Raw genomic sequence first — 26,629 nt, 5'->3', positions numbered from 1 at the left:
CCTCTCGGAGGGAGGAGCTCGGGGATCCCAGGAAGTAAGATTCCTGGGCTTATGAGGGGGCGTGGCTCCTATGACGCTGGGGCGGGGCCTGAGGGCGAGGCCTCCGCCGTGCGCTCAGGCGGTGCTGCGGCCGCCTCTTCCGGGTCTTAGGAGCGGCAGTGGCGACGGCGGCGGCCGCGCCGGCCTGAGGGAAGATGGCGGCGACCTGGTGGCGAGTCGCGCTGTACGGAAGTCGGAGGTGGCGGGGCTTCAGCACCTCAGGTGAGGGCTCTTGGAGGTCTCCGTATAGCCGAACCCTGGGGATCGAGCCAGCTCCCGCCCCCGACCTCCGTGGGGCCGTGCCGGGGCCGGCATGACGTCCCGCTCTCTGCCCGCAGCCGCCCTGAGCCGCCGGACCGCTCCTCTGGGGCCGATGCCCAACGAGGTCATCGACGTGAGCAACCTGGAGCGGCTGAAGAAGTACCGCAGCTTCGACCGGTACCGGCGCCGGGCGGAGCAGGAGGCGCGGGACCCGCACTGGTGGCGGACCTACCGGGAGCATTTCGGGGAGGAGTCAGGTGCGGGGCGACCGGAGCTGGGCGGTGACCCCGCCGCCTTGGGACTCGGGGGGGCCCCGCCGGCGTCCTCCCCGAGCTTGGGGGAGGGGGCCTGCCAGCGTTCCCGTGCGCACCGGTGGCGGTTTAGTCCCACCAGGATTTTTCACCCCTTTCGGTCCCCCTACTTGGAACATTCCCTTCTGTCATTATTAGAGTTCCACCTTAGATATTTCTACACCTAAAGCCCTTTCCAGAGCAGCTCCCCACGGCCCAGTTCCGGGTTAGAACGCCCCTCTCTGCTCCTGTAATACTGTTCATGTAGCCTTGGCCACGCCGTGTCCTGACTCTTTTCGCTGCCTCCCTCCCAGTTTATGAGTTCCCTAAGGATGGGGATCCTGCCTGTCTTGACCACCATTGGATCCTTGCACCCGCACAGTGCTTGGCACGTAGGTGTGCAATACTTTGCTGAATTAAATTGAAAGCCCTGGGCAAGGTGACTCAGGGACCCTGCTCCTGAGAGACTTAACTACGCTTAAGGAGTTTGTTCTTTGGAAAGCATTTATGAAGGCATTTTAATGATGGTTAAGGGCACACACGTGGAATCTTATTTAAACCCAAGTCAATCTCTTGGGAGTGACTTCCCTGCAGTTCAGTTTCCTCAACTATAAAATAAAAAGATTGTGTCTGTGTCACAAGATCGTTGTGAGGGTTAAAGGATGCAGTTAATCGGAATTCTTAGACTAATGTCACTCCTGATGTGGGCTCAGTGTCTGTTTCTTATTGTCATAGTCTAATGTAAGTGGGAAAGGGTGTTGGATTGAAAGTTTTCTAGGGTCTTGCTCCTCAGAGTGTGTTCTGGGAACAGCAGCATGGGAACCATTACCTAGGAGCTTGTTAGGAATGCAGAGTCTCAGGCCCCACGCCAACCTGCTGATTCCGAATCTGAATTTGAACAAGTTTCCCAGGTGACTTGTGTGGCTTTGTGCATTAAAGTGTGAGAAGTGCTTCTTTCCTTCTAGCTTCCGCTCTGAATTCTGCCAGGTACACAGCTGCGAGTCCATGGCCAGCTGTGAACAGGCTCGAAGGTGCTCCCACCTACAATAGGGGCGACCATCCGCCCTCGATTTCCCGTGACCGAGACAGATGATGTAACCTGGTTTAGGGATCAGTCTCAAGTTGTATCCAGTTTGCTTAGCAACCGGACCCTGTTCAGGTCTGTGAAGCTGACCACACAGTATATTTTAGTTTTGTGAATTAAAGGGTAAGCTTCAGCAGCAGAGCTTGCCCAGGGAAAGGAAAGGTTTGGACAGGCAGCTTAACCAAGACCTGATCCCACTTTCTCCAACACACCTTCCCTCCCCAGATCCCAAAGACAAGATTGACATTGGGTTGCCTCCACCTAAGGTCTGCCGGACCCAACAGCTGTTGGAGCGGAAACGGGTCCTCCGGGCGCTGCGGGCCAACGTGGAGGAGGAGCGGGCCGCTCGCCTCCGCACAGGTAAGCCTTCCCAGGGGAGAGGGTCCTGGGTGTGTCCCTGCCCTGACCCTGCATCCCAGCTGGCATCATTCCTTCCCAGCACGCATCCCGCTGGAGGCAGTGAGGGCTGAGTGGGAGAGGACCTGTGGCCCCTACCACAAGCAGCGTCTGGCTGAACACTACGGCCTCTATCGAGACCTGTTCCACGGGGCCACCTTCGTGCCCCGAGTCCCCCTGCATGTGGCCTACGCTGTAGGCGAGGACGACTTGATGCCTGTGTACTACGGCAATGAGGTCACTCCAACTGAGGTAACTGCTGGCCTGTGCCCCTCCCCGCCCTGTGTACACAGACGCATCCCACCATGGGGCCACAGACAACAACTCCTTTTTGAAAGCATTTATAGAGGCGGTTTTTATGGTGGTTAAGGACACAAGCATGGCATCTGTGTAGGCTGATCTGGGGTTTTCTTGTTCTCTGTCTCCTCTTTTTGATTTCCTGATAAACAACACCATGATACAGTAATTACAAAGAAGAGAATGTAAAATGAAAGGAAAAGAAGCTCCATCTTGGCATACTACTGTGACTGACCCTCTGTCTTCAGAGTGTCCTCCTAGCCCCTGGTCATTGGCCTTCTTGTGGTTCAGATCTCTGCATAGTCAACTCTGTAGGGTTCTTTCTACAAGTCTCTCTTCACCCACCTGCCTCTCAAGGGGCTGTCATGGGCATTTGGTTCAGAATGGGCTCTCCTTTCTCCAAGGTTCCTCAGGCTCCTGACCTCCAGAACAAAGGTCTGTTTAGAACAGCTTGTCCATCCCTGACGGGGGTGACAGCTCCATCGTTCTTTCCCCACCAGGCTGCCCAGGCCCCGGAGGTGACCTATGAGGCAGACGAGGGTTCCATGTGGACACTGCTGCTCACCAACTTGGGTAGGTGTCTGGGGCTCACTGGGACTCCTGCCTCCTTCACCTCCTGTGAGCCAGGGCCCTGGGGAGCTGGGGGAGGGGCCAGATGGAAAGCTCCAGGCCCAGGTCCTTCCAAGGGAGGATGTGGGAAGGGGCGGCAGTTCCCGCAGTCAGTGGGGTGTGTTTGTGTGCAGATGGACACCTGCTGGAACCGGATGCCGAGTATTTGCACTGGCTGGTGTGAGTACCTGGGGTAGGGGAGTGGGTCAGAAGCATTCCAGGAGGCCCTGGCATCCTGGAAAGAGCTGCACCTGAATTTCAGTCTTGGCTCCACCATGGATTAACCACCACCTCCCATCCCTGGAGGTGGTTCGTCACCTCTGCTTCCTGAGGGTGTCAGGGGCCCTGTGATCCAGTGGCTGAAGACGGGTGCAGAAGGAAAGCAGGCAGTGGGCCTTGGCCTCTCCCACAGGCCTCCTGGTCTCCCTGAACTCATTTCCTCACCTGTAAAACTAGGATGATGCCACCACATGCCTTAGCCACCCTGAGGGGCTCTGTGACAATCAGATGGGAAAGGAGTCCATGAGAGGCCTCTGGTACCTGTGGGCTGCCTCTTGTTTCCTCGGTGGCCTTTGGTTCTGAGCACCAGGCCAAGGGGAGGAGGGCAGGCATTTTTATTCAACTGCAGTTACCAGCCTGTGCAACAGGACCCTCTGGGGAGTTGTACCTGGGGCAGGTACAGCGGCCATCCCAGTGCCAGGCTGGGCAAACACTCCCTGACAAACCTAGAGGCTTTGGGAAACGGGGAGAGAAACAGCCCAAGGTCGCATGGCTCTCCTGCGTGCACGGCTGTGGCATCCCACAGCTCCCCAGGGCCAGTAAACGGGCTGCTTGACCTAGCTTTCATCTTGACAGTTCCTGGGGCCCTTGTCGGCCTCTGAGCCCCTCCTGTTCCCTCCACAAGTTTGCAGTCCATCCGAGGGTTTACAGAGCTCTACTTCCTACTTGATTGTACAACAGAGATCATTTTAGGGTCTCTCTTCCTGGGGAGGTATATCAATCTCTAGGGAGCACACGGGTGGGGATGTTCCTGCTGCCATCTCCCGCGGGTGGCAATTAACAGATGCTTTTCGTCCCACCAGAACCAACATCCCGGGCCACAGGGTGGCTGAAGGACAGGAGACGTGTCCCTACCTACCCCCCTTCCCTGCCCGAGGCTCCGGCTTCCACCGCTTTGCCTTTCTGCTCTTCAAGCAGGACAAGCCAATCGACTTCTCTGGGGACACCCGGCCCTCACCCTGGTAATCTGTGCCCCTTCCCCCCCACAGCTACCCCCAGCCTCAGGCCAGCTTCCCAGTGGTCAGTCTTTCACAGTTCTCCTCTCTCGTAACTTGAACTGTGCTAGGCAGACCCTGAGGGGCTTCTCAGCATTGCCTGTGGGGCTCTGGTGCCCCCCTCCCCACTCTAATGCTTCTCTCTTCCTACAGCTACCAGCTTGCCCAGCGGACCTTCCACACTTTTGATTTCTACAAGAAACACCAAGATGCCATGACTCCAGCTGGCCTGGCCTTCTTCCAGTGCCGCTGGGATGACTCGGTCACCCACATCTTCCACCAGCTCCTGGGTAAGGGCAGAGTGGGCTGGGGGAGGGGGCGGCTGGCCTGAGCTCACAGACCTCTCCTGACTTGCCAGGAGGAGCGCCTGTCAGGAGAGGGCCACCAGCAGGCGTGCCACTCCTGGGGTGGGCTGGCTGGGTGGTGCCAGCCTGGGCAGTCCCACCTGGCAGACGAGAGAGGGGCTCAGGCCAGCAGCAGTCCACACACACGCCCCTTCACTCTTCTTGCAGACATGCGAGAGCCTGTGTTTGAGTTTGTGCGGCCGCCCCCTTATCACCCTAAGCAGAAGCGCTTCCCCCACCGGCAGCCCCTGCGCTACCTGGACCGGTACAGAGACAGTCACGAACCCACCTATGGCATCTACTGAGTGGCTGGAGTGCCACCCCCCTCAGAGAGTGGACTGGGCCTCTCAGGCCACCCTGTCAGGCTCTGCAGGCGGGAGCAATAGAGACACAGTGCCAAGGGGGCCAAGCATTGGGGTTCTCCGGCCTGCCTGAGGCAGCCCCTCTGCTGTCCTCCCAGCAGGCCCAGGGCTTGGGAGTGAAGAATGCTGGGGGGTTGCGGCTATGAATATATTGATTTTTGCTGTAGCTGGTCTGGGTCTGTGTTCTGGGAGCAGCCAGAGTGCCCCCTGGTGGGACTCTTGCTTTATGGGTGGGAAGAAGGCTGCTTCCCACACCCCTCACCTCTGCTTCCTGAGGGTGTCAGAGGCCCTGCGAGCCACTGGCTGAAGACGGGTGCAGAAGAAAAGCAGGCAGTGGGCCCTGGCTGCTCCCACAGGCCTCTTGAAAGAAATTTGCCAGCCCTGGGCATTGGTGCCTTGCCGGCTGTTCACAGGCTCCTGGCCTCCAAATGCTTTGAATAAGAAGCCTTGTCAGGTGGGGGCAAAGGCAGGTCTCAGAGATCTCTGGGCATGCCCCCTGCTCAGGACCCAGAAAGCTCCTGAGTGCTTGCTTGGATGGGTAGGGTATTTCTCCTATCTAAAGGCAAAGACTGCCTAGTAGCCAGTCAAGAGATCAATGCACCTTTTCCAGCAAGAGAAACTTCACATATTACCACACAGAAGACATAATATGCTTGCTGCATCGAAGGGAGAGGACGCCCTGCCTCAAAATTAGGCCAGCTCCTTTGGAAAGAAAGGGTTTAACCCTCCTCCAACTCACGCTGGCCCAGCACACACTACCCCAGGGCAGGTGGGTTAGCGGTCAGGATCCTTCTGTGCTCAGCTGCCGGGGAACCACCTCTAAAAAGTGAGGTTCCAGAACAGTTGGGACCTGCAAACAAGGAACTCTCCCCAGCAGAGGGCTGACACCAAGAGGGGATTCCAAGTGCAGTTGAAGCTTGCTTTGAGTTTCCATTAAAGGGGGTAGGAAGGAACCACTGTTTTTTGGTCTCTGTCTCTTGGTAACCAGAAATTTCCACCTCACTGTTTACCTTAAAAGAACCAAAATTAGGCATAACCTAGAGAAGGGAGACACCCTAATCCAGCAAGTGCCTGAAACTCAGCTCAAGGAAAAAGTGCAGCAGGGCCCCTCGGGTCAGGAGAGAGCATTTAATGAGCACTAGCTGTGTGCCCCATGCTCATTGCCAGGCACTACCATGTGCGGTCCTGTTCCATTTAATCGCCAAAACCCCTGGGAGGTAGATAACAACAACCCTTGTTGTTGTTAGTATTTGCATGAGATTTTCAGATGAGGGGCTCAGAAGAGGTTCCTGTGGTGGCCCTCAGCCAGGAGGAGGCCTGGAGGCCCGACGGGTTTCCCAGATTCCCTGCACGGGAGCTGCTGGACTGAGGATCTAGGGAAGCAGGATGGAGATCCCAGAGAGTTGCTGGACCCCAGCTCCCAGCCTGGGGTGGTAAAAAGGCAGGCAGGGGTGGCTCGGAGTTGACAGGGGCCGAGCACCGGAATGGGAAGCCAAGCCCGCAGCCGTCGGCGCAGGGTGGAGCGGGCGCGCTGGGAGTGGCGGCTGGTGGGGGCGGAAGAAGGGCTGTCAAGTTCGTCTTCCCAGGCGGGTCATGGCTCCGCCCGCCGCACCCGCACCCGGGCGCCGGCGGTCCCTTTAAGAGGCCCCGGCCTTCCGCCCGCGCGCCTAGGGCCGCCTGCCGCCGCCATGACTTCGCGGAGTATGGAGGACTGCCTGACCTGTGCCATCTGCCTGGAGCTCTACCAGGACCCGGTGACGCTGCTCTGCGGCCACAACTTCTGCTGGACCTGTATCCGGGACTGCTGGGGCCGCTGGGAGAAGGTGTGCCCCGAGTGCCGGGCGCCCTTCCCCGACAGCGCCGAGCTGCGCCGCAACGTGGCTCTGAGCGGCGTGCTGGAGGAGCTGCGCGCCCGGCCGGCGCCCGACCCCGGCCCCGGCCCCGACCCCGGCCCCGGCCCCGGCGCGTGCTGCCCCCGGCACGGGAGGCCGCTCGAGCTTTTCTGCCGCACCGAGGGCCTCTGCGTGTGCAGCGTGTGTACCGTGCGCGAGTGTCGCCTCCACGAGCGGACGCTGCTGGACGCGGAGCGCCGGGAGCGCGAGGTGACCCTCGGGGGACCCCGCCCTGCTCTCTGCACCCGGGCGGGGCTGGCAGCTTCAGCAGCTTCGCTTGGCCCTGTTTTTATTCTGGGTTGAAAGGAGGTGGTGGTCAGAAAACAGATGCTTGGAAGAGATGTTAGAGCTGGTGACGGGTCCAGGGTGAAGTTACAGGGGTGAGTGGCTGAGATGGAATGAGGAGGTCAAGGAGCCCAGAGCCAGAATGTTGGAGGATAATCCCTGTGGCTGCTGAAGGCACAGAGTAAGGACAGGATGTTACTGCTCGTGGGGCCTAAGACCTTGCACTAAGCATCGAAGTTTGCAGTGGAGGCCAGTGGAGGGCAGCAACAAGGAGAGAGGGAGGAACTGGTGGTACAGCCGGCCAGATGCACTGCAGGAGCTAGAATTTGGCTAGAGAGAGGGGAAGTGACGCTGGGGTGTGAGGGGCTGGATGTGTGCCCTTGGGGGAGAGTCAGGGTGAACCAGAAAAATCTGCCCTGCCCCCTCCTACCTTCAGCATGTTTTACTGTGCTGGAGGCGGTGAGGCCTGAACAGAGGCGCAAGCGTTGCACTTAGGAAGACCTGATTACTTTGGCCAAGTTGGCAGCTTCTCTGACCCGTTTCCTCATCTGTGAATCGGGGATAATATCAGTCCTTCTGTCAAAGTGTTGCTGGGACGAGAAGAATCAAGATAGGCTCTTGACCTGATACAGGGAACCAAGTCCTAGCAGGTGCGCAGTCCTGAACTACGAGAGTACAGCGTTTTGATCCTCGAGGAGACCAGACAGGTCACAACCAAATAGGGGTGCCCCCTTCCCCCTCATGTCCAAAGCTGGGCCTGAGGACTGGCCAGGCATTTGGAAGAACCCACCTTATACCTGCGCTGCACTGCCCACCTGTCAAGAAGCTTTGGTGCTTTGGGTCGTCGCCCCTTCCCCGCAAGGCTGCCTAAGCTCCCATTTATTGACTTGGCGTAGTGGGGGGCTGCTCTGCCCCAGGTTGCTCGTCTTCAGCCCAAGGCCTCTGCGCCACCCGTGCACCACCCTGCTCCCGGTGGGGAAGGGGCTTTGTCCAGGCCTCCCTGGGACTCTGACCCAGTTCTCCCGGGGCTTACACCCGGGCTGATGCTCTGCATGCTGGCCTCACCTGGGGTGGCATGAGGAGGGGATGCCCAGCATCTGCAGGTGTTTTGACTGGCTGAGGGGGGAACTTCACAGCCAGTCCTGGCCCCCCCTCTTGTCACTTGTCCCCTGGTGGGCACCACAGGCCCAGCTGAGAGCCACACTGGAGGTCGCCCAGCAGCAGGCCACCCAGGCTGAGAGCCAGCTACAGGAGCTGCAGCAGCGAAGCAGCCAGATCCAGGTATAAGGCCTGTCTGTTCCACGCCCCCCATGTCCTCATGCTGTGTCCTTCAAGCAGCCACCGGCTGGTCCCTGGGACACTGGGCAGTAGGTATAAGCTGCCTTGAAAATGCCTCCTGGCAGCAGGAAAGGAAGGGCTGAATGGGGGGAGAGATCCCAGGGACCGTGGCTCCCCACATCCCCACCCCTCAGGCCAGCGGGCAGCCCAGGGCCCTGGCTACCCTCGACGACTCCTGTGCCCACCCAGAGCTCAGCCTGCACGCTGACCTCCGTGATCTCTGGCAAGTTCAGCCGCCTGCTGCAGGCCCTGGAGATGCAGCGGGACTTGGCTCTGAGGGACATCGAGGTGGCCAAGACACAGGCGCTGGAACAGGCCCGGGACGAGAAACAGCGACTGCAGGGCCACCTGGAGGCTTTGTCTTGCTGTGACCACAGGATTCGCAACCTCCTGGAGCAATTGGATGACCGGACCTTCCTCCAGGTACCGGGCCTTGGGGCGGCAGGGTGGGGGACCAGTGTGCCTGCCCCTCGTGCCCCGGCTTACTGCAGCTGTCCCCGGGGCTCAGGAATCACAGCTCCTGGCGCCCCCAGGCCCTCTAGGGCCACTGACTCTCCCGCATTGGGACGAAGATCAGCAGCTTGGTGGCCTGAAGGAGTCACTGAGCCAGCTGTGTGCCCTCCTCCTGGAAGAGGGGGGCCACCCCGGAGCACCAGCCGAGGCTGCTGACTTGGGCTCCATGGGTAAGGCTGACCCCAGATCTCTCTCTACCCCTCTGGGCCCAGCTGTTCTTCCCACTGGGGTGGTAATGGAGTCAAGGCCCAGCCCCCCATGAGCTCCCCTCCAGATCACTCCCCTAAAACACTGCTTTGCCCCCTAGAGGCCCCAGGTCCCCTGGCACCAGTCCCGAGCCTCGTTTGTCCACGGAGGAGGAAACTCTGGCAGAGTAAGAAGGCCCATCGAATGTGTGTGTGCACCTGTGTGAGCGTGTGCGTATGCGTGCATTGTGCGTACACGTGGGTCTGTGCGTGTACACGTGTGCACTGTGCGCACGTGTGTGTGCGGGGCACATGCTGTGACTGTTCTGTACAGGAAGTCTGTTTCACTCCCCTCCCTGGGGCTAGCCTCGCCCCCCTGCACACCTGTTGCAGGATGCACACCTCTCACATGTGCAGCCAGCATAGTGTTTAAGGAGATTCTGGGCACACAAATCTGGGATCGATCACAGTACTTCCACTTACTACGAAGTTAGGTGACCTTTCTGAACCTCCGTTTTCTCATCTGTGAAACGAGGCTGATGGAAGGTTCCACCTCAGGGGTTGCATGGAGGGTCGGATGCTGAGACGATGTCCACTTTAGCTCAGCTTGCAGTCGCCCCGGCAGGTGTCTAGCGATCTGCCCGTGGAGCTTCAGTTGCTGTCTCTCCCCTCTGGGGACAGGATGGTGGCCAGGCACAGGCACCCTTGCCTGCTCACCTTCCATCCATCTCCGCCCAGCAGATTATCGCAACCTGACCTTCGACCCCGTCAGCGCCAACCGTCACTTCTGCCTGTCTCAGCAGGACCGGCGGGTAAAGCACTGTCGCAAGCCCCAGGGCCCAGATGGGCCGGGCAGCTTCGAGCTCTGGCAGGTGCAGTGTGCCCAGAGCTTCCAGGCCGGGCGGCACTACTGGGAGGTGCGTGCGTCCAGCCACTCGGTGACGCTGGGCGTCGCCTACTCGGAACTGACGAGGCGCAAGCTGGGGCCCCACACGGACAACATCGGCCGCGGGCCCAGCTCCTGGGGGCTCTGCATTCAGGAGGACAGCGCCCAGGCCTGGCACAACGGGGAGGCCCGGCGCCTCCCAGGGGTATCAGGGCAGCTCCTGGGCGTGGATTTGGACCTGACCTCTGGCTGCCTCACCTTCTACAGCCTGGAGCCCGAGACCCAATCCTTGTATACCTTCCATGCCATCTTCGCCCGGCCCCTCTACCCCGTATTCTGGCTCCTCGAGGGCAGGACCCTGACCCTGTGCCATCGGCCCGAGGCCAAGCTCCCTCCAGCGCTCCAGGAAGAGGCCTCAGGGCTCAGCTGAGGAAGGCACGGGATGGAGCTCGGGGTCAGGACCAGGTGCCACCAGGCCTGTGGGCCCAAGAACTGCCCCAGCCCCTGGCCTGGGGGCCTGAGGCCACAGCTCTAACGGGACCAGTTGTTGGCCGGAAGACCGAGTCAGGACCAGGCACTTGGAGAGAGAGGTGGGTGGAGCCTCCAAACTGGAGTTTACCTTTCCAGCCTCTCTGAAGGGGACAGGGGCTAAAGGAAGTAAAATGGGAGCCCAGTTCTAGGCACTGCCTGGACCTCAGAGGCTAGTGCAGTGCCCAGGGCTCCTGGTCCTTTAGGAGAGCGAGTGTGGTGCGGGACACACCACAGAGTGGGACAGACAAAATCATACATGCAACAGCCCCAGTGTAGACCGAGGAACAAACGATTCCTAGAGGAAATCTTGGGAAAATTGATATTTACCTTTTCCCTCCTCATCTTTATCTCTTTTCTTTTGTTATTTTCCTTAACATTTGGTATATTTTGGTCTTTTTCTCTTCTACTTTGTACATCCTTGTGATCGTATTCTATGAACAATTGTGTTTTCTGCGTGTTTTATTTAACAAGCATTTTTCACATTGTTAAAAACTTTTCTCTGAATGACTACAGTATAGACAGTCATTCTAATGACGAAGACAAATTCTAATCAGAATTTGTTTACCCATTATTGGACATTCAAAACGTTTTATTTGAGGGCTGTAAAAGTATGGCCGTGATGACTATTTTTGAACAGGAAGCTTTGGCCATATTTATTGTTACGTACATAGGCTACATTTCCTAAAGAGGAATTGCTCAACAGAGAAACAATGAACACTTGAAGATTTTTTATTTTTATACAAAGGACCAAAATAAAGAAACCTTGAGTCAGGCCAGCTAGGGCCCCTGCCCCGCATCCCACCAGGCCAGCTGTTGTGGCAGAGCCTCAGCCGCCGTCTTCCCCACCTCATCCCCAGCCGGGGCGTGGGGATCAAGCACAGTCATTCGTGTAGGTGCCAGCACACTGCCGACTCCTTTTATTTTGGTTTTTGCTCTTCAGAACATGTTTCCGCGAAGATCCTTGTACATGTTTTTGCTTGTGTTTCTGGAAGTGAGGGTGCTGGGCCATAGGGGAGCAGTAGTTTTGTACTTGAAATGTTCCACTTCTTGATCTGGGTGGTGGTTCCAAGGGTGTTTGCTGTATAACTTTTCCCACTGCACACACACATTTTATATACTCATGTGTAAGTATCTGACAATAAAAGTTTTATTAAAGGATAACACATACTCCAAAAATTAAAAAATATTTTTATATTTATATAAAGTGTACCTCCCTCCCCACATGGTAACCTGGCCCCGGCTGCTGCCACGGTTGCAAACTCCATCTTGCGGCCTCACTCCTCAGCCGTGTGGCTCTCTGTTCAAGGGCAGGGCCAGGCCTCTGATTGGTGCAGCCTGGGCAAGGAGCTTCCAGTAAGATTCCTAAGGTGGGGAGGTCCCCAAACACGGGAAGGAGGTTGTGACACTGGGCAGCCAGCCCGACAGTGTGACAGCTGGGTTAACAGCAGGAGCTGAAAGGCCTGGCAGGGCGGGATGCAGGATTGGGCTGACCAGGTAGCCATCATCGCTGGCTGTCCCGGCATACAGATTCTAACTGTCCCTCATGATCCCAGAGCCCCGACACCCGACACAAGTGTCCAGCTAGCCGAGCCCACGTTCTGAAAGGGGCAGAGAAAGGAAGAACAGCCCCTTTTCTGCTTCTGTGGTGGGAAGTGTCTTGGGTCATTTATTCTGTGGATTTACTTTTTTATTGGGTTGTTAGTCCTTTCCATGTTGTCCTGTGGGAAGGTTCTATATTGTGATCATTAACCTTTGTTTACATGTGACACTACTGCCATTTTTCTTTTTCTTTTTTTTTTTTTTTTGCCGTGATGTTTGTGGGATCTTAGTTCCCCGACCGGGGATCAAACCTGGGCCCCCGCAGTGCAAGCGCTGAGTCCTAATCACTGGACCACCAGGGAAGTCCCTATTTTTATAGAGTGCTATGGAGAAGTGCTTCCCAAGTAGGTCTGGAGGCAAGCATTGACAGATCTCCTGGACAGCTACTTCAGATTAAATTCGCTGGGTCCTCCTGATTCTAACAGGACTCTCCGCCTCCTCTCCAGGAAAAATGCCTTGGTGTAGAGGGAGAAAGAAGCATGGGCTTTGGGGTGTAACTTTTATAAAGAGGACACATTTGATGAGCCTAGGGGTGTTTCCAGCACCTCTGCCCCACTCCTCACAGTTTCTGGGCGTCTGTGAGGCAGAATCAGCAAGGTGGGCGCAGGGACAGAAAAAGAGCAGGGGAGGGCGGGAGAGATTTTAAAAGACAGGGGCCTCTGGGCCAGTGGAGTTGGAGGGAGTTGGATTGGAGGCCAGAGAGGGGAGGGGTAAAGAGAATAAGAGGCTGCTCTTGCCCAGGCAGGAAGGGATGGAAGGGAGCAGCGTGGTGACAATAGGAAATGTGGCTTCAAGTAACACGGGGCTGGAAGCTAGAAGACAATGGAGCCAGGCCTTTGAGACTCTGAGGGGGAAAGATTTCCATTTAGAATTCCATACACGGGACTTCCCTGGTGGTCCAGTGGTTGAGAATCCGCCTTCCAGTGCAGGGGACATGGGTTCAATCCCTCATCGGGGAACTAAGATCTCACATGCTACGGGGCAATTAAGCCCGCTCACCACAACTGCTGAGCCCACATGCTCTGGAGCCCGCGCACCACAACAAAAGATCCCACATGCCACAAGAAACACCCAACGCAGCCATAAATAAATAAATAAATATTAGAATTCCATACCCAGCCAAACTGTCAATCATGGGCAAAGCCTGAACCAAGACATTTGCAGACACTTTCGCATCTGTTCCCAGGAAGCCCCCAGAGCATCCACTTTTCAAAAATAAATCAATGAAGGGTAAGGGAGACCTGGGATCTAAGCAATGGGGAGCTCAACACAAAGGAGAAGCGATAAAGAATCAAAATTTCCAGAAATACGAGCACAGACATTCACATATTCAAGGCTTATAAGCACGTGCTTTAGAGACGAGGAGGTAAGTGCTGGAAGAGATGGTTAAGAGTTGAACCTGGTTGTCCATGGGAGCAAGAATCTGGAGAAGGTGGGACATGGGACTGCCAGCTTTTGTTATAAGCCTCATTAAATTGTTTAGTTTTTAGATACTCTAAATATAGTACTTTGAAATAAACACAAGTGTTTTAAAGCATGTCAGTAGCATAAAGAAGAAGTGCTACTGTGGGACATGGCTTGGATCCCATTTCCATTTTTTTTTCAGAGATGCAAGCAAAGCTAGGCGTGGCTTGCTAAGTACTATCATTTGCTCAACTGCTTTTGCTTGTTTGTTTTTGTTTCTGTTTGACTTTTTTTGTTTTGTTTTGTTTTTTTTGGTAAGCAGTACTGCAGCCAGACAGGGTCATTTATGATATGAGGTTTAGGATTACTTTCAGGTTGCACCTTCTGGGTTTAAATTCCACCTCCTCCACAGGACTAGTTATGTGACCTCTGGCAAGATATGTAACCTATTGGAATTCTATTTCCCCTCCTTCATGACAGTCCTGGCAAGGGCAGAGTGAGATGCAGGCATCAGCAGAGTGTCAGTTACCCTTTCCCCTTAAGAGCCAATTCATTTCAAGAATAATGAATATATTGGGCAACTTAAAGCTACCGTAATGGAAATGAAGTATCAAAATGCCGCCACCCTGGCAAATCACATCTCCAAGCTTTCCTGAGGGAGCACATCTTCCTGAACAGGCTGTGGGGTGGGGAGCAGAGGGCTGGCTGGGACTCATCCCTGAGCACCCCCAAACCTGAGTGGCACCCTTCTTTCCCCTCCAGAACCAGGCGGGTCTGTGGTCTCAGCAAGCCCAGGCATCCTGGCTGCCAAGCTGCTGAGCAGGGTGGCGCTGATGCCTGAGCCTCTGAACCATTGCTGGGTCTTGGCAAACAAGGGACAGTCAAGATCAAGTGCTCCTTGTGGAAACCAACTTATGGAACTCATTACCCGCCTTCCTGCCAAACTAGGCACACCCAGCCTGGTTCCCTCTGCTGCTCTGCCCAGAAGATCTTTTCCCACCCTAGTTTCTGCATGCCTGAGCCCTAGCAGTCTGTGAAAGCCCAACTCAAATGCTACTTCCTCCATGCAGGCCTCCATGGTTTCCTGCCCTCCCCCCACTTCCCACAAATCCCCCAGGAGTGGATCCCACCTCTCTTACTACATAATAGATCTCAGTTTTCTTCTCTCTTTCCAGGAGGCTCTGCATAGCATCTTTCTAAATAAGTGGGGGGGGGGGGGGTGGGCTGTGCTGCAGGATCTTAGCTCCCCAACCAGGGATTGAACCCAGGCCATGGCAATGAAACTGCCAAGTCCTAACCACTGGACGGCCAGGGAATTCTCCCTAAATTAGACATTTTTAACCCAGGGTCTTAGGGGGGAAATTGTCTTTATTTTCACTGTCCTCTAACGTAAATTTAGCATTTCTATTACAAATGGAGAAAACACACTGCAGTGATGTTAGCAACAGCTGTGACTTGTCACCAATAGAAATTACAGATTTTTTTCAAAAAATACCTAGAGACAAATTACGATGAAAACACGATGATCCAAAACCTATGGGATCCAGCAAAAGCAGTTCTAAGAGGGAACTTTATAGCAATACAAACCTACCTCAAGAAACAAGAAAAATCTCAAATAAACAATCTAAACTTACACCTAAAGGAACTAGAGAAAGAAGAACAAACAAAACCCAAAATTAGCAGAAGGAAAGAAATCATAAAGATCAGAGCAGAAATAAATGAAATAGAAACAAAGAAAACAATAGCAAAGATCAATAAACCTAAAAGCTGGTTCCTTGAGAAGATAAACAAAATTGACAAACCATTAGCTAGACTCATCAAGAAAAAAAGGGAAAAGACTCAAATCAACAGAATTAGAAATGAAAAAGGAGAAGTTACAACAGACACCGCAGAAATACAAAGCATCCTAAGAGACTACTACAAGCAACTCTATGCCAATAAAATGGACAACCTGGAAGAAATGGACAAATTCTTAGAAAGGTATAACCTTCCAAGACTGAACCAGGAAGAAATAGAAAATATGAACAGACCAATCACAAGTAATGAAATTGAAACTGTGATTAAAAATCTTCCAACAAACAAAAGTCCAGGACCAGATGGCTTCAAAGGTGAAATCTACCAAACATTTAGAGAAGTGCTAACACCCATCCTTCTCAAACTCTTCCAAAAAATTGCAGAGGAAGGAACACTCCCAAACTCATTCTATGAGGCCACCATCACCCTGATACCAAAACCAGACAAAGATACTACAAAAAAAGAAAATTACAGACCAATATCATTGATGAATATAGATGCAAAAATCCTCAACAAAATACTAGCAAACAGAATCCAGCAACACATTAAAAGGATCATACACCATGATAAAGTGGGATTTATCCCAGGGATGCAAGGATTCTTCAATATACGCAAATCAATCAATGTGATACACCATATTAACAAATTGAAGAATAAAAACCATGACCATCTCAATAGATGCAGAAAAAGCTTTTGGCAAAATTCAACACCCATTTATGATAAAAACTCTCCAGAAAGTGGGCATAGAGGGAACCTACCTCAACATAATAAAGGCCATATACGACGAACCCACAGCAAACATCATTCTCAATGGTGAAAAACTGAAAGCATTTCCTCTAAGATCAGGAACAAGACAAGGATGTCCACTCTCGCCACTATTATTCAACATAGTTTTGGAAGTCCTAGCCACAGCAATCAGAGAAGAAAAAGAAATAAAAGGAATACAAATTGGAAAAGAAGAAGTAAAACAGTCACTGTTTGCTGATGACATGATACTATACATAGAGAATCCTAAAAATGCCACCAGAAAACTACTAGAGCTAATCAATGAATTTGGTAAAGTTGCAGGATATAAAATTAATGCACAGAAATCTCTTGCATTCCTATACACTAATGATGAAAAATCTGAAAGAGAAATTAAGGAAACACTCCCATTTACCATTGCAACAAAAAGAATAAAATACCTAGGAATAAACCTACCTAGGGAGACAAAAGACCTGTATGCAGAAAACTATAAGACACTGATGAAAGAAATTAAAGATGATACCAACAGAAGGAGAGATATACCATGCTCTTGGATTGGAAGAATCAATATTGTGAAAATGACTATACTAACCAAAGCAATATACAGATTCAATGCAATCCCTATCAAATTACCAATGGCATTTTTTACGGAACTAGAACAAAAAATCTTAGAATTTGTATGGAGACACAAAAGACCCCGAATAGCCAAAGCAGTCTTGAGGGAAAAAAACAGAGGTGGAGGAATCAGACTCCCTGACTTCAGACTATACTACAAAGCTACAGTAATCAAGACAATATGGTACTGGCACAAAAACAGAAATATAGATCAATGGAACAGGATAGAAAGCCCAGATATAAACCCACACACCTATGGTCAACTAATCTATGACAAAGGAGGCAAGGATATACAATGGAGAAAAGACAGTCTCTTCAATAAGTGATGCTGGGAAAACTGGACAGCTACATGTAAAAGAATGAAATTAGAACACTCCCTAACACCATACATAAAAATAAACTCAAAATGGATTCGAGACCTAAATGTAAGACCGGACACTATAAAACTCTTAGAGGAAAACATAGGAAGAACACTCTTTGACATAAATCACAGCAAGATCTTTTTTGAACCACCTCCTAGAGTAATGGAAATAAAAACAAAAATAAACAAATGGGACCTAATGAAACTTAAAAGCTTTTACACAGTAAAGGAAACCATAAACAAGACGAAAAGACAACCCTCAGAATGGGAGAAAATAGTTGCAAACGAATCAACGGACAAAGGATTAATCTCCAAAATATATAAACAGCTCATGCAGCTCAATATTAAAGAAACAAACAACCCAATCCAAACATGGGCAGAAGACCTAAATAGACATTTCTCCAAAGAAGACATACAGATGGCCAAGAAGCACATGAAAAGCTGCTCAACATCACTAATTATTAGAGAAAGGCAAATCTAAACTACAATGAGGTATCACCTCACACCAGTTAGAATGGGCATCATCAGAAAATCTACAAACAACAAATGTTGGAGAGGGTGTGGAGAAAAGGGAACCCTCTTGCACTGTTGGTGGGAATGTAAATTGATACAGCCACTATGGAGAACAGTATGGAGGTTCCTTAAAAAACTAAAAATAGAATTACCATATGATCCAGCAGTCCCACTACTGGGCATATACCCAGAGAAAACCATAATTCAAAAAGACACATGCCCCCCAATGTTCATTGCAGCACTATTTACAATAGCCAGGTCATGGAAGCAACCTAAATGCCCATCGACAGATGAATGGATAAAGAAGATGTGGTACATATATACAATGGAATATTACTCAGCCATAAAAAGGAACGAAATTGAGTCATTTGTTGAGACCTGGATGGATCTAGAGACTGTCATACAGAGTGAAGTAAGTCAGAAAGAGAAAAACAAATATCATATGTTAGCGCATATATGTGGAACCTAGAAAAATGGTACAGATGAACTGGTTTGCAGGGCAGAAGTTGAGACACAGATGTAGAGAACAAACGTATGGACACCAAGGGGGGAAGTGGCGAGGGGGGTGGTGGTGGGATGAATTGGAAGATTGGGATTGACATGTGTACACTAATATGTGTAAAATAGATAACTAATAAGAACCTTCTGTATAAAAAATAAATAAAATAAAATTCAAAAATTCAAAAAAAAAAGTTACAGATTTTTCATAGCACATTACAGAGGTGACAGAGAACTTGAAATATGTTTACATTCATCACTATTTCAAAAATACAGTCATTCTTAGGCCTCCATCAGATCTTGTTATTTGTTCTTGTGTTAAAGAAACACATATATAACTTTATCGCAAATTTGTTTTCTTTATATTTTGAACCTGTATTTCAATGTAATTGGTTGCCATGGAATCTTCTGCATTTTATTTTGTGCATTTAAAAGCATTATTCTGCTACCATACGACCCAGCAATCCCACTACTGGGCATATACCCTGAGAAAACCATAATTCAAAAAGAGTCATGTACCAAAATGTTCATTGCAGCTCTATGTACAATAGCCAGGACATGGAAGCAACTTAAGTGTCCATCATCGGATGAATGGATAAAGAAGATGTGGCACATATATACAATGGAATATTACTCAGCCATAAAAAGAAATGAAATGGAGGTATTTGTAATGAGGTGGATGGAGTTAGAGTCTGTCATACAGAGTGAAGTAAGTCAGAAAGAGAAAAACAAATACAGTATGCTAACACATATATATGGAATCTAAGGGGAAAAAAAAAAAAGGTCATGAAGAACAGTGGCAAGATGGGAATAAAGACACAGACCTACTAAAGAATGGACTTGAGGATATGGGGAGGGGGAGGGGTGAGATGTGACAGGGTGAGAGAGTGTCATGGACATATATACACTACCAAATGTAAAATAGATAGCTAGTGGGAAGCAGCCGCATAGCACAGGGAGATCAGCTCAGTGCTTTGTGACCGCCTGGGGTGGGGGTGGGATGGGGAGGGTGGGAGGGAGGGAGATGCAGGAGGGAGGAGATATGGGAACGTGTGTATATGTGTAGCTGATTCACTTTGTTATAAAGCAGAAACTAACACACCATTGTGAAGCAATTATACTTCAATAAAGATGTTTAAATAAATAAATAAATAAATAAATAAATAAATAAATAAAAGCATTATTCTGGAAAGGCTTCTGAGACTACACCAGGCTTCAAGAGGGCCCCCGGCAGAACAAGAAAGGCTAATCCCCACCTCTAGGTGGATCAATCCTCTCCACCACTTTATTCCTTCCACTTTGGCCTCTCATCAGCAGGAGGTCTGCAGGCCTCGGGGTAGGAAGCATTGCCCCAATTATTTTAGTTTTTTTTTTGAATGAACTTTTAATTTTAGAATAGTTACAAAGTTACAGAAAAGTTGCAAAGATCATTCAGAATTCCCATATACCTCCCTCCCAATTTCCCCTTCTGTTCACTTGGTGACTATGGTACATTTGTCACATTGAAAGAGCCAATATTGATACATTCTTATTAACTATATTCTATAATTTATTCGAATTGCCTTAGTTTCCCCTTAACATCCTTTTTCTCTCTCAAGAACATGTCCAGAATACACATTACATTTAGTTATCATGTCTCCTTGGGCTTCTCTTGGATGTGACAATTTTTCAGACTTTCCCTGCTTTTGTTTGATGACCTTGACAGTTTCAAGGGGTTCTGGTCAGGTGCTGTGTAGTCTGTGTCTTATTGGAATTTGTCTAAAGTTTTAATCATAATTAGAGTGGGGTTATGGGCTTTTGGGTAGGAAGACCACATCATACCAAGGGTACTTACTGCTGACATGACTTATCACTGTTGATGTTGACCTTGATCACCTGGCTGAGGTGGTTTTCATCAGGTTTCTCCATTGTAGTTACTCTTCTGCACCCTTTGGAAGAAAGTCACTATGCACCGTCTACACTTAAGGAGTGGGAAGCCATTCTCCACCTTGGAGTATTTACCAAAACTGTTTGGAATTCCTCTGAATGGGAAATTTGTCTATTCTCCCTCATTTATTTATTTATCCGGTCATTTATTTACACCAGCATGAACTCATGGATGTTTGTTTATTTTATACTTTGGGTTACAACCCAATGCTACTTTTGTTATTCTGTTGCCATTCTATTTTTTTTAATTTAACATTATCGAGGTATAGTTTACATATAATAAAATGCACCATTTTGAGTGCATAGTTGAACGAGTCTCAGAAAACGCCTCCACTTGGGGAACCCACACCCCTAGCCCCAGGCACACCACAGGAGTGTCGGTGGACCAGAACTGAATTCCCAGGACGATAGACCTGGAGGATGACATCAACTTCCCATTTCAAGTTTAGAGAAGCCCAAGCTTCCCACCCGGGTTAAATAGGGGCAAAAACATGCGCATATCAGCAGTTATTTTTCCCTGCCTTCAGCAGCTCAGCAACTTTGCTTAAAGGTGCTGCGGAGGGGTCTGGAGCGCAAAGGTGCCTGTGGAACAAAGTGGGGTCACCCAGCCCCTCCGGAGCCCCTGGCTGGCCATGGGGTGGGGTAGTTTATGGGGGGTCATGGAGGAGTGAACTCCTTCCCTGCTTTCAGCGTGTCCCCCGCATTGCCTTCTCTGCCCTCTGCCCTCTCTCTCTCACAGCCCTTTCGTCCAGGAGCCCTTAGGGGTCAGACGGGGCCCAGAGGCCACCCCGCGCTGTCCGGGGGGCTGGGGCTGGGTGTCAGGGCCGGCGGGCGGGCCTGTGGCGCTGGGGGGCGGTCCGAGCCGGGGGGGGGGCGGGCGGGGGCCGGATCCTTGGCCTCGGTCCCAGGGGCGGAGCCGCATCGCGAACAGTCCGCGTCCCTCCCAGACGGGAGCAGCACAGGCGGTGCCCCGCGACCGCGGAGCCATGGACGGCAGCGGCCCCTTCAGCTGCCCCATCTGCCTGGAGCCGCTCCGGGAGCCAGTGACGCTGCCCTGCGGCCACAACTTCTGCCTTGCCTGCCTGGGCGCGCTCTGGCCGCACCGCGGCGCGGGTGGCGCCGGCGGGCCGGGAGGCACGGCCCGCTGCCCGCTGTGCCAGGAGCCCTTCCCCGACGGCCTGCAGCTCCGCAAGAACCACACGCTGTCCGAGCTGCTGCAGCTCCGCCAGGGCTCGGGCCCGGGGCCCGGCCCCGGCTCCGGCCCGGCCCGGGCCCCCGAGCCGGTGGCGCCCAGTGCGCCGCCCAGCGCCCCGGAGCCGTCGGCTCCCTGCGCGCCGGAGCCGTGGCCGGCGGGCGAAGAGCCGGTGCGCTGCGACGCCTGCCCCGAGGGCGCCGCCCTACCCGCCGCGCTCTCCTGCCTCTCCTGCTTCGCCTCCTTCTGCCCCGCGCACCTAGGCCCGCACGAGCGCAGCCCCGCGCTGCGCGGACACCGCCTGGTGCCGCCGCTGCGCCGGCTGGAGGAGAGCCTGTGCCCGCGCCACCTGCGGCCGCTCGAGCGCTACTGCCGCGCGGAGCGAGTGTGCCTGTGTGAGGCCTGTGCCGCCCAGGAGCACCGGGGCCACGAACTCGTGCCGCTGGAGCAGGAGCGCGCGCTCCAGGAGGTGGGGCGCGGGCGCGGCGGGCGGGCGGGCGGGCGACGGGCCTCGCGTGGCGGCCGAGGGCCGGGGATCCCTCTCCCCCATCCTTAATTCCCTCCTCTAACCTGAGGATTTTTGCGGTCCCTTCCAGCCCTGACGGTCTCCGCTCTCTGTGGGACATTCCGCTCGGGACGAGAATGGGGGTTGGAGGGACCCAGTGAGAACTCGAAAAAGATGGGCGGGCTGGGAGCCTGAGGCTGGAGCAGGGGCCTTGGGGTTTAAAGCAGCAGGGAGCCGGGTTAGGCCCACGTGATCCCAGGCGGCTGATTTCCGCCGCGCAGCTGCTGCGCCGGCCGAGCTCCTGCAGCTTCCCGCTCAGATTTGCCTGGGCTGAGGGTTTGGATGGGTGTGGCAGGCGAAAGGAGTGCTGCAGAGGGTGGGCCGAGCACACAGACCGCTCTGTCCAGCTGTTCCGGGGGCCCGTGGTGGGAGCTTGTGCACGCTGTCCGGCCGGTTACCTCCGTCCGCAGTTTCCTTTGGCCCCCAGCCCGGTCTTGGCGCCTCTGCCTTGGGATTTTCCGTCTCTCCTGCCTGGAGTGGTGACTCATACGACCCAGGGGATTTGCCCGGAATCCCTATTTTTCAGGCCTGGGCTGGGGGCACAGACTCTTTGGTGACAATGATCCCCGGGACAGCTGAATGCCATCTTGTGCAGGGCCCCCTCCTCACTCTCTTTCTCTGCCTCTTCCCCACTGAAGGAAGTTCTCAAATGAATGTGAGCAACACTGAGGACCATAGATGGCCCTCTACTTGCTCACCAGTCAAAGAGGGGAGGCAGACAACCCACAGCTGGCCAGCCTGCCCTCTCCCTGGGCATTCAGGAATGGCATCAGCCTGGGCTTGAGGCACCTCTGGCATATCATGGCCACTCCCAGTCCCACCTATACCCAGATACCACTCCCTCCCAGGTCACCCCTCTCCTCCCCCCCTTGGTGAGGCCTGGGACACCAGTGCAGTGTTGTGACCTCTGGCAGACCCCGTGCTCAAGGGTGTCGTTCACAGACCGAGCAGCCCAAAGTCCTGAGTGCTGTGGAGGACCGCATGGACGAGCTGGGAGCGGGCATCGCACAGTCCCGGCGCACGGTGGCCCTAATCAAGGTCAGATCCCGTCCTAACCCCCGTTCCCTCCTGCGGTAGGCTCCTGGCAGTGTGAGCTCTCAGCATGGTACCGTCCACTCTAAAGAAGCCCACGCTCGGGCTTCCCTGGTGGTGCAGTGGTTGAGAATCTGCCTGCCAATGCAGGGGACACGGGTTCGAGCCCTGGTCTGGGAAGATCCCACATGCCACGGAGCAACTGGGCCCGTGAGCCACAATTACTGAGCCTGCGCGTCTGGAGCCTGTGCTCCGCAACAAGAGAGGCCGCGATAGCGAGAGGCCCGCCCATCGCGATGAAGAGTGGCCCCCGCTTGCCGCAACTAGAGAAAGCCCTTGCACAGAAACGAAGACCCAACACACCCAAAAATAAATAAATAAATAAATAAAATTTTAAAAAGAAGCCCACGCTCAAGGCATTGTCCGGCTCCAGTGAGCACAAGTGTCTCCCCTGACCTGACATAGATCCAGGGCAGCTGGGGCTGGTGCTTCTGTCCCCCCGAAAGGGCAGGGTGGGAAAGTGGGGTCTGGGAAGTGATGTTCTTTGCCCTCATCACCGCCACCTCTGTCCTCCTGTGCAGAGTGCAGCCGTGGCGGAGCGGGAAAGGGTGAGCCGGCTGTTTGCCGAGGCTGCGGCCGTCCTGCAGGGGTTTCAGACAGAGGTGCTGGCCTTCATCGAGGAGGGGGAGGCGACCCTGCTGGGCCGCTCCCAGGGCGACCTGCGGCGGCAGGAGGAACAACGCAGCCGGCTCAGCCGGGCCCGCTGCAACCTCAGTCAGGTCCCTGAAGCCGACTCGGTCAGCTTCCTGCAGGTGAGGGCAGCTCTGCAGGCCAGAGAGGACACGGAAGGGGGTAGGCGGGAGGCGGAGGGAGAAGGCAGCGGGTGCCTGGGCTTCAGGGCTGTGCCACCCTCCTGGTGGAGCGGTCTCACTCCAGCCAGGAGGAGTTGTGGCCAGCAGGGCCTTAATGGGCATTTGTCTGGCACAGGAGCTCCTGGCGCTCAGGCTGGCCCTGGAGGAGGGATGCAGCCCTGGGCCCGGGCCCCCAAGGGAGCTCAGCTTCACCAAGTCATCCCAGGCCGTGCAGGTGGTACGAGACGGCCTGGCTTCAGCCTGCACCAGCCAGTGGGAGCAGCTGCAGGGGCTGGGCAGCGACGAGGACGGGCTGCAGAAGCCAGGCACAGAAGGTGGGTGCCCCCCGCAAGTGACTCATCCTTCCCCAGACTCCCTGCACAGGCCCCCAGGCCTGGTGCCCATTCAGGAGTGGAGTATGGAAACTGCCAGGCTCAGGGTGGGACCCAAAATCCTGCCAATGGCTGGAGCCACCACCCTGTAAGCACGAGTCAGCCCCTTTGGCCACAGCCCAGGGGGCAGAGCAGGCCTCTCCTCTAGACAGAGCTAGACCACTCTCTAGCTTCAGAAGGGCTGAGGCCCAGGGAGGAAGTGGAGCGGGGGCAGAGCCCGAGGACCAGGCATGTGTGTGAACACAGTGTACCATATTTGGGCGTGTGCCTGTCCCCAGGTGGCCTGGGGTGCTGGGAGGAAGGGGGAGGAGGGGAAGTTCAGTCACAGGTTCGGGGGGGGTCACCTTGCACAGCGGCCCAGCCACGGGCAGCCGGGGAGACCCGCTCTGCACTGTCTCCTCTTCTGCAGCAGATGCTGAGTCCCAGGACCCCGAAAGCACCAACAGCCTGGAGAGTGAGGCTCCCAGGGATTACTTCCTCAAGTGTAAGTCGACACCTGGGCTCGCCCCGCTGCTCATACTGGGCCTTCCCAAGGCTGCTGGGCTGGGCCCTGGCGCATGAGGGCTTGGATTCCTGTCCCTCCTCATTCATGCTGGTGAACTAGGTCAGCTCATGCCGTGCTCCCCAGGGTGGCCTGGTTGCGGAGGGCCAGTTGCAGAGGAGGGGAGAGGCTGTGTTTGGGGAGGTGGGCCCCTAGGGGAGGGGCTGTCCCACCTGACCTTGGACCTGAGCCCTGCATCTCTGTCTGTTCCGTGGGAGCAGTTGCCTACATTGTGGACCTGGACAGCGACACGGCAGACAAGTTCCTGCAGCTGTTTGGAACCAAGGGTGTGAAGAGGGTGCTGTGTCCCATCAACTACCCCGAGTCGCCCACCCGCTTCACCCACTGCGAGCAGGTGCTGGGCGAGGGCGCCCTGGACCGGGGCACCTACTACTGGGAGGTGGAGATCATTGAGGGCTGGGTCAGCGTGGGAGTGATGGCCGAAGACTTCTCCCCGCAAGAGCCCTACGACCGGGGCCGGCTTGGACGCAATGCTCACTCCTGCTGCCTGCAGTGGAACGGACGCAGCTTCTCCGTCTGGTTCCACGGGCTGGAGGTGCTCCTGCCCCAGCCCTTCTCGCCCACCGTCGGGATCTGCCTGGAATATGCTGACCGAGCCCTGGCCTTCTACGCCGTGCGGGATGGCAAGATGAGCCTTCTGCGGAGGCTGAAGTCCTCCCGGGCCCGCCGGTGTGGCACCCCAGCCTCCCCGGTTGACCCCTTCCAGAGCCGCCTGGACAGCCACTTTGCGGAGCTCTTCACACACAGGCTCAAGCCCGCCTTCTTCCTGGAGAGCGTGGATGCCCATCTGCAGATCGGGCCCCTCAAGAAGTCCTGCATATCCGTGCTGAAGAGGAGGTGATGCAGGGGGCACGGGGCCTCCTCCCGCTGCTGTCCCAGCTCCTGGGAAGCTTGCTTCTCTGCACCCCTGCTTTGCCCCAGGGAAGACACCAGCCTTGGAGTCCCACACATTCCCCAGGCTTCTAATTTCTAGAGGCCTCCACCTTCCATATACAAGGTCTCCCACCTCTCAGGGAGGAGGCTGAGACCCTGTCCCCCTGCAGGCCTTGTTTCTGGGAGAAGGCACTGCAGCTTGGACAGCTCCAGGGTTACCCCGACCTTTCCTCTCCCAGGTTCTTGGGACAGTGCCTGGCACATAGTAGGTGCTCAATAAACATTTGTCGAATGAATGACTCCCTTTTCTACCCTTCTCTCCACCCACCAAGAATTCCCAATACTTCTCATCTTTCAAGAGCAGGTCTTGAAAGGCAGGACAAGGGAACAAGCCTAGTCCCAGATTCCTATTGGGAGGGAGAACCCTGGCCCAGGAAGAGGAGGCTGAAATGGGGTGCCTACCCTTTGGGGCACACCTGCTCCCTGGTTCTGGACAGGGAGAGGTAGAGGTGGCTTCTCCTGGAGGGGTTCAGCCCCACAGTCATTCTGGCTGCCTGAGTGTTTGCTTTGGACAGCCTGGTTCCCATCCGCTATTTTCATCCTTGATGCCACAGCCTAGTTCTAGACCTGCCTAACGGTGTTTGTGCCCAGGATTAAATACAGACATCACAGCCCCCAAGAGCAGGGCATGACTCCTGGGCATGGGCAAGAAAGTTTGAGACCTAGAGCTTCTTTCATACACATACTTTCTCAGCCCATGAGAGATGTGGTTGGACTGACCCCCGGGTGCGGCTGGAGCGGAGAACATCTACACTAAAATGACCTGTGTCCTCCTTTGGAAGCTGCCTCCCATCTCCACAACAGCTGTGCGGCTGGAACGGTGCTTCGCCTCCACGCAGGGGAGACCCTGGGCCCTGGGCCCCAGCAGAACCTCCATCTCTCTCCCAAGAAGGCCCAGTGCCCCTGCCGCTCCAGAACCCCCAGCCTAGCTTGGGATGCCCACGTTCTGCTTTCAAGGGGAAGGCTTGCTCCCTGAGGCCATGAGGTGAGTGTGTTCCCAGGCCAGCCCCCTCCTCCTGGGGTCGTCTGTGACTCAGGTGCACCCCAGGGAGGGCCATGCCT

At 54.1% G+C, this 26,629-nt stretch overlaps 3 protein-coding genes and 1 long non-coding RNA gene across 5 annotated transcripts; 3 read left to right on the top strand and 1 right to left on the bottom strand.

Annotated features, from left to right (window-relative positions):
- Nucleotides 1-77: 77 nt before the first annotated feature.
- On the top strand, nt 78-5,122 carry MRPL38 (mitochondrial ribosomal protein L38). Its single transcript, XM_082440716.1, has 9 exons — nt 78-261; nt 378-557; nt 1,900-2,034; nt 2,114-2,322; nt 2,868-2,940; nt 3,111-3,156; nt 4,059-4,217; nt 4,404-4,540; nt 4,763-5,122. The coding sequence occupies exons 1-9, from the start codon at nt 195-197 to the stop codon at nt 4,897-4,899; spliced, it is 1,143 nt and encodes a 380-aa protein (XP_082296842.1). The 5' UTR covers nt 78-194; the 3' UTR covers nt 4,900-5,122.
- A 153-nt stretch (nt 5,123-5,275) lies between these two features.
- On the top strand, nt 5,276-11,747 carry TRIM65 (tripartite motif containing 65). The gene is given in 7 exon segments (XM_082440715.1): nt 5,276-7,058; nt 8,319-8,414; nt 8,661-8,894; nt 8,980-9,154; nt 9,292-9,357; nt 9,911-10,473; nt 10,475-11,747. Coding segments are annotated over 7 exon segments (1,854 nt in total). The 5' UTR covers nt 5,276-6,440; the 3' UTR covers nt 10,577-11,747.
- LOC309649998 lies at nt 11,298-22,733 on the bottom strand. Its single transcript, XR_014257374.1, has 4 exons — nt 21,803-22,733; nt 20,562-20,622; nt 19,949-20,042; nt 11,298-11,718 (listed from the first exon to the last, which is right to left on the bottom strand). It is a non-coding gene; the product is annotated as an uncharacterized lncRNA (long non-coding RNA).
- On the top strand, nt 20,949-25,803 carry TRIM47 (tripartite motif containing 47). Of its 2 annotated transcripts, none has more exons than XM_082440710.1 (6): nt 20,949-21,701; nt 22,740-22,835; nt 23,411-23,641; nt 23,817-24,015; nt 24,485-24,556; nt 24,835-25,803. In XM_082440710.1, the coding sequence occupies exons 1-6, from the start codon at nt 21,027-21,029 to the stop codon at nt 25,473-25,475; spliced, it is 1,914 nt and encodes a 637-aa protein (XP_082296836.1). In that variant the 5' UTR covers nt 20,949-21,026; the 3' UTR covers nt 25,476-25,803. The 2 variants fall into 2 exon arrangements, with proteins under 2 accessions (XP_082296836.1, XP_082296835.1); XM_082440709.1 differs by having other exon boundaries at nt 21,008-21,701; nt 24,482-24,556.
- Nucleotides 25,804-26,629: the final 826 nt, after the last annotated feature.

This window comes from Balaenoptera physalus, assembly GCF_965194825.1.
Source record: "Balaenoptera physalus genome assembly, chromosome: 20".
NCBI classification, from domain to species: domain Eukaryota; kingdom Metazoa; phylum Chordata; class Mammalia; order Artiodactyla; family Balaenopteridae; genus Balaenoptera; species Balaenoptera physalus.
This window is presented reverse-complemented; position numbering and strand designations above follow the sequence as displayed.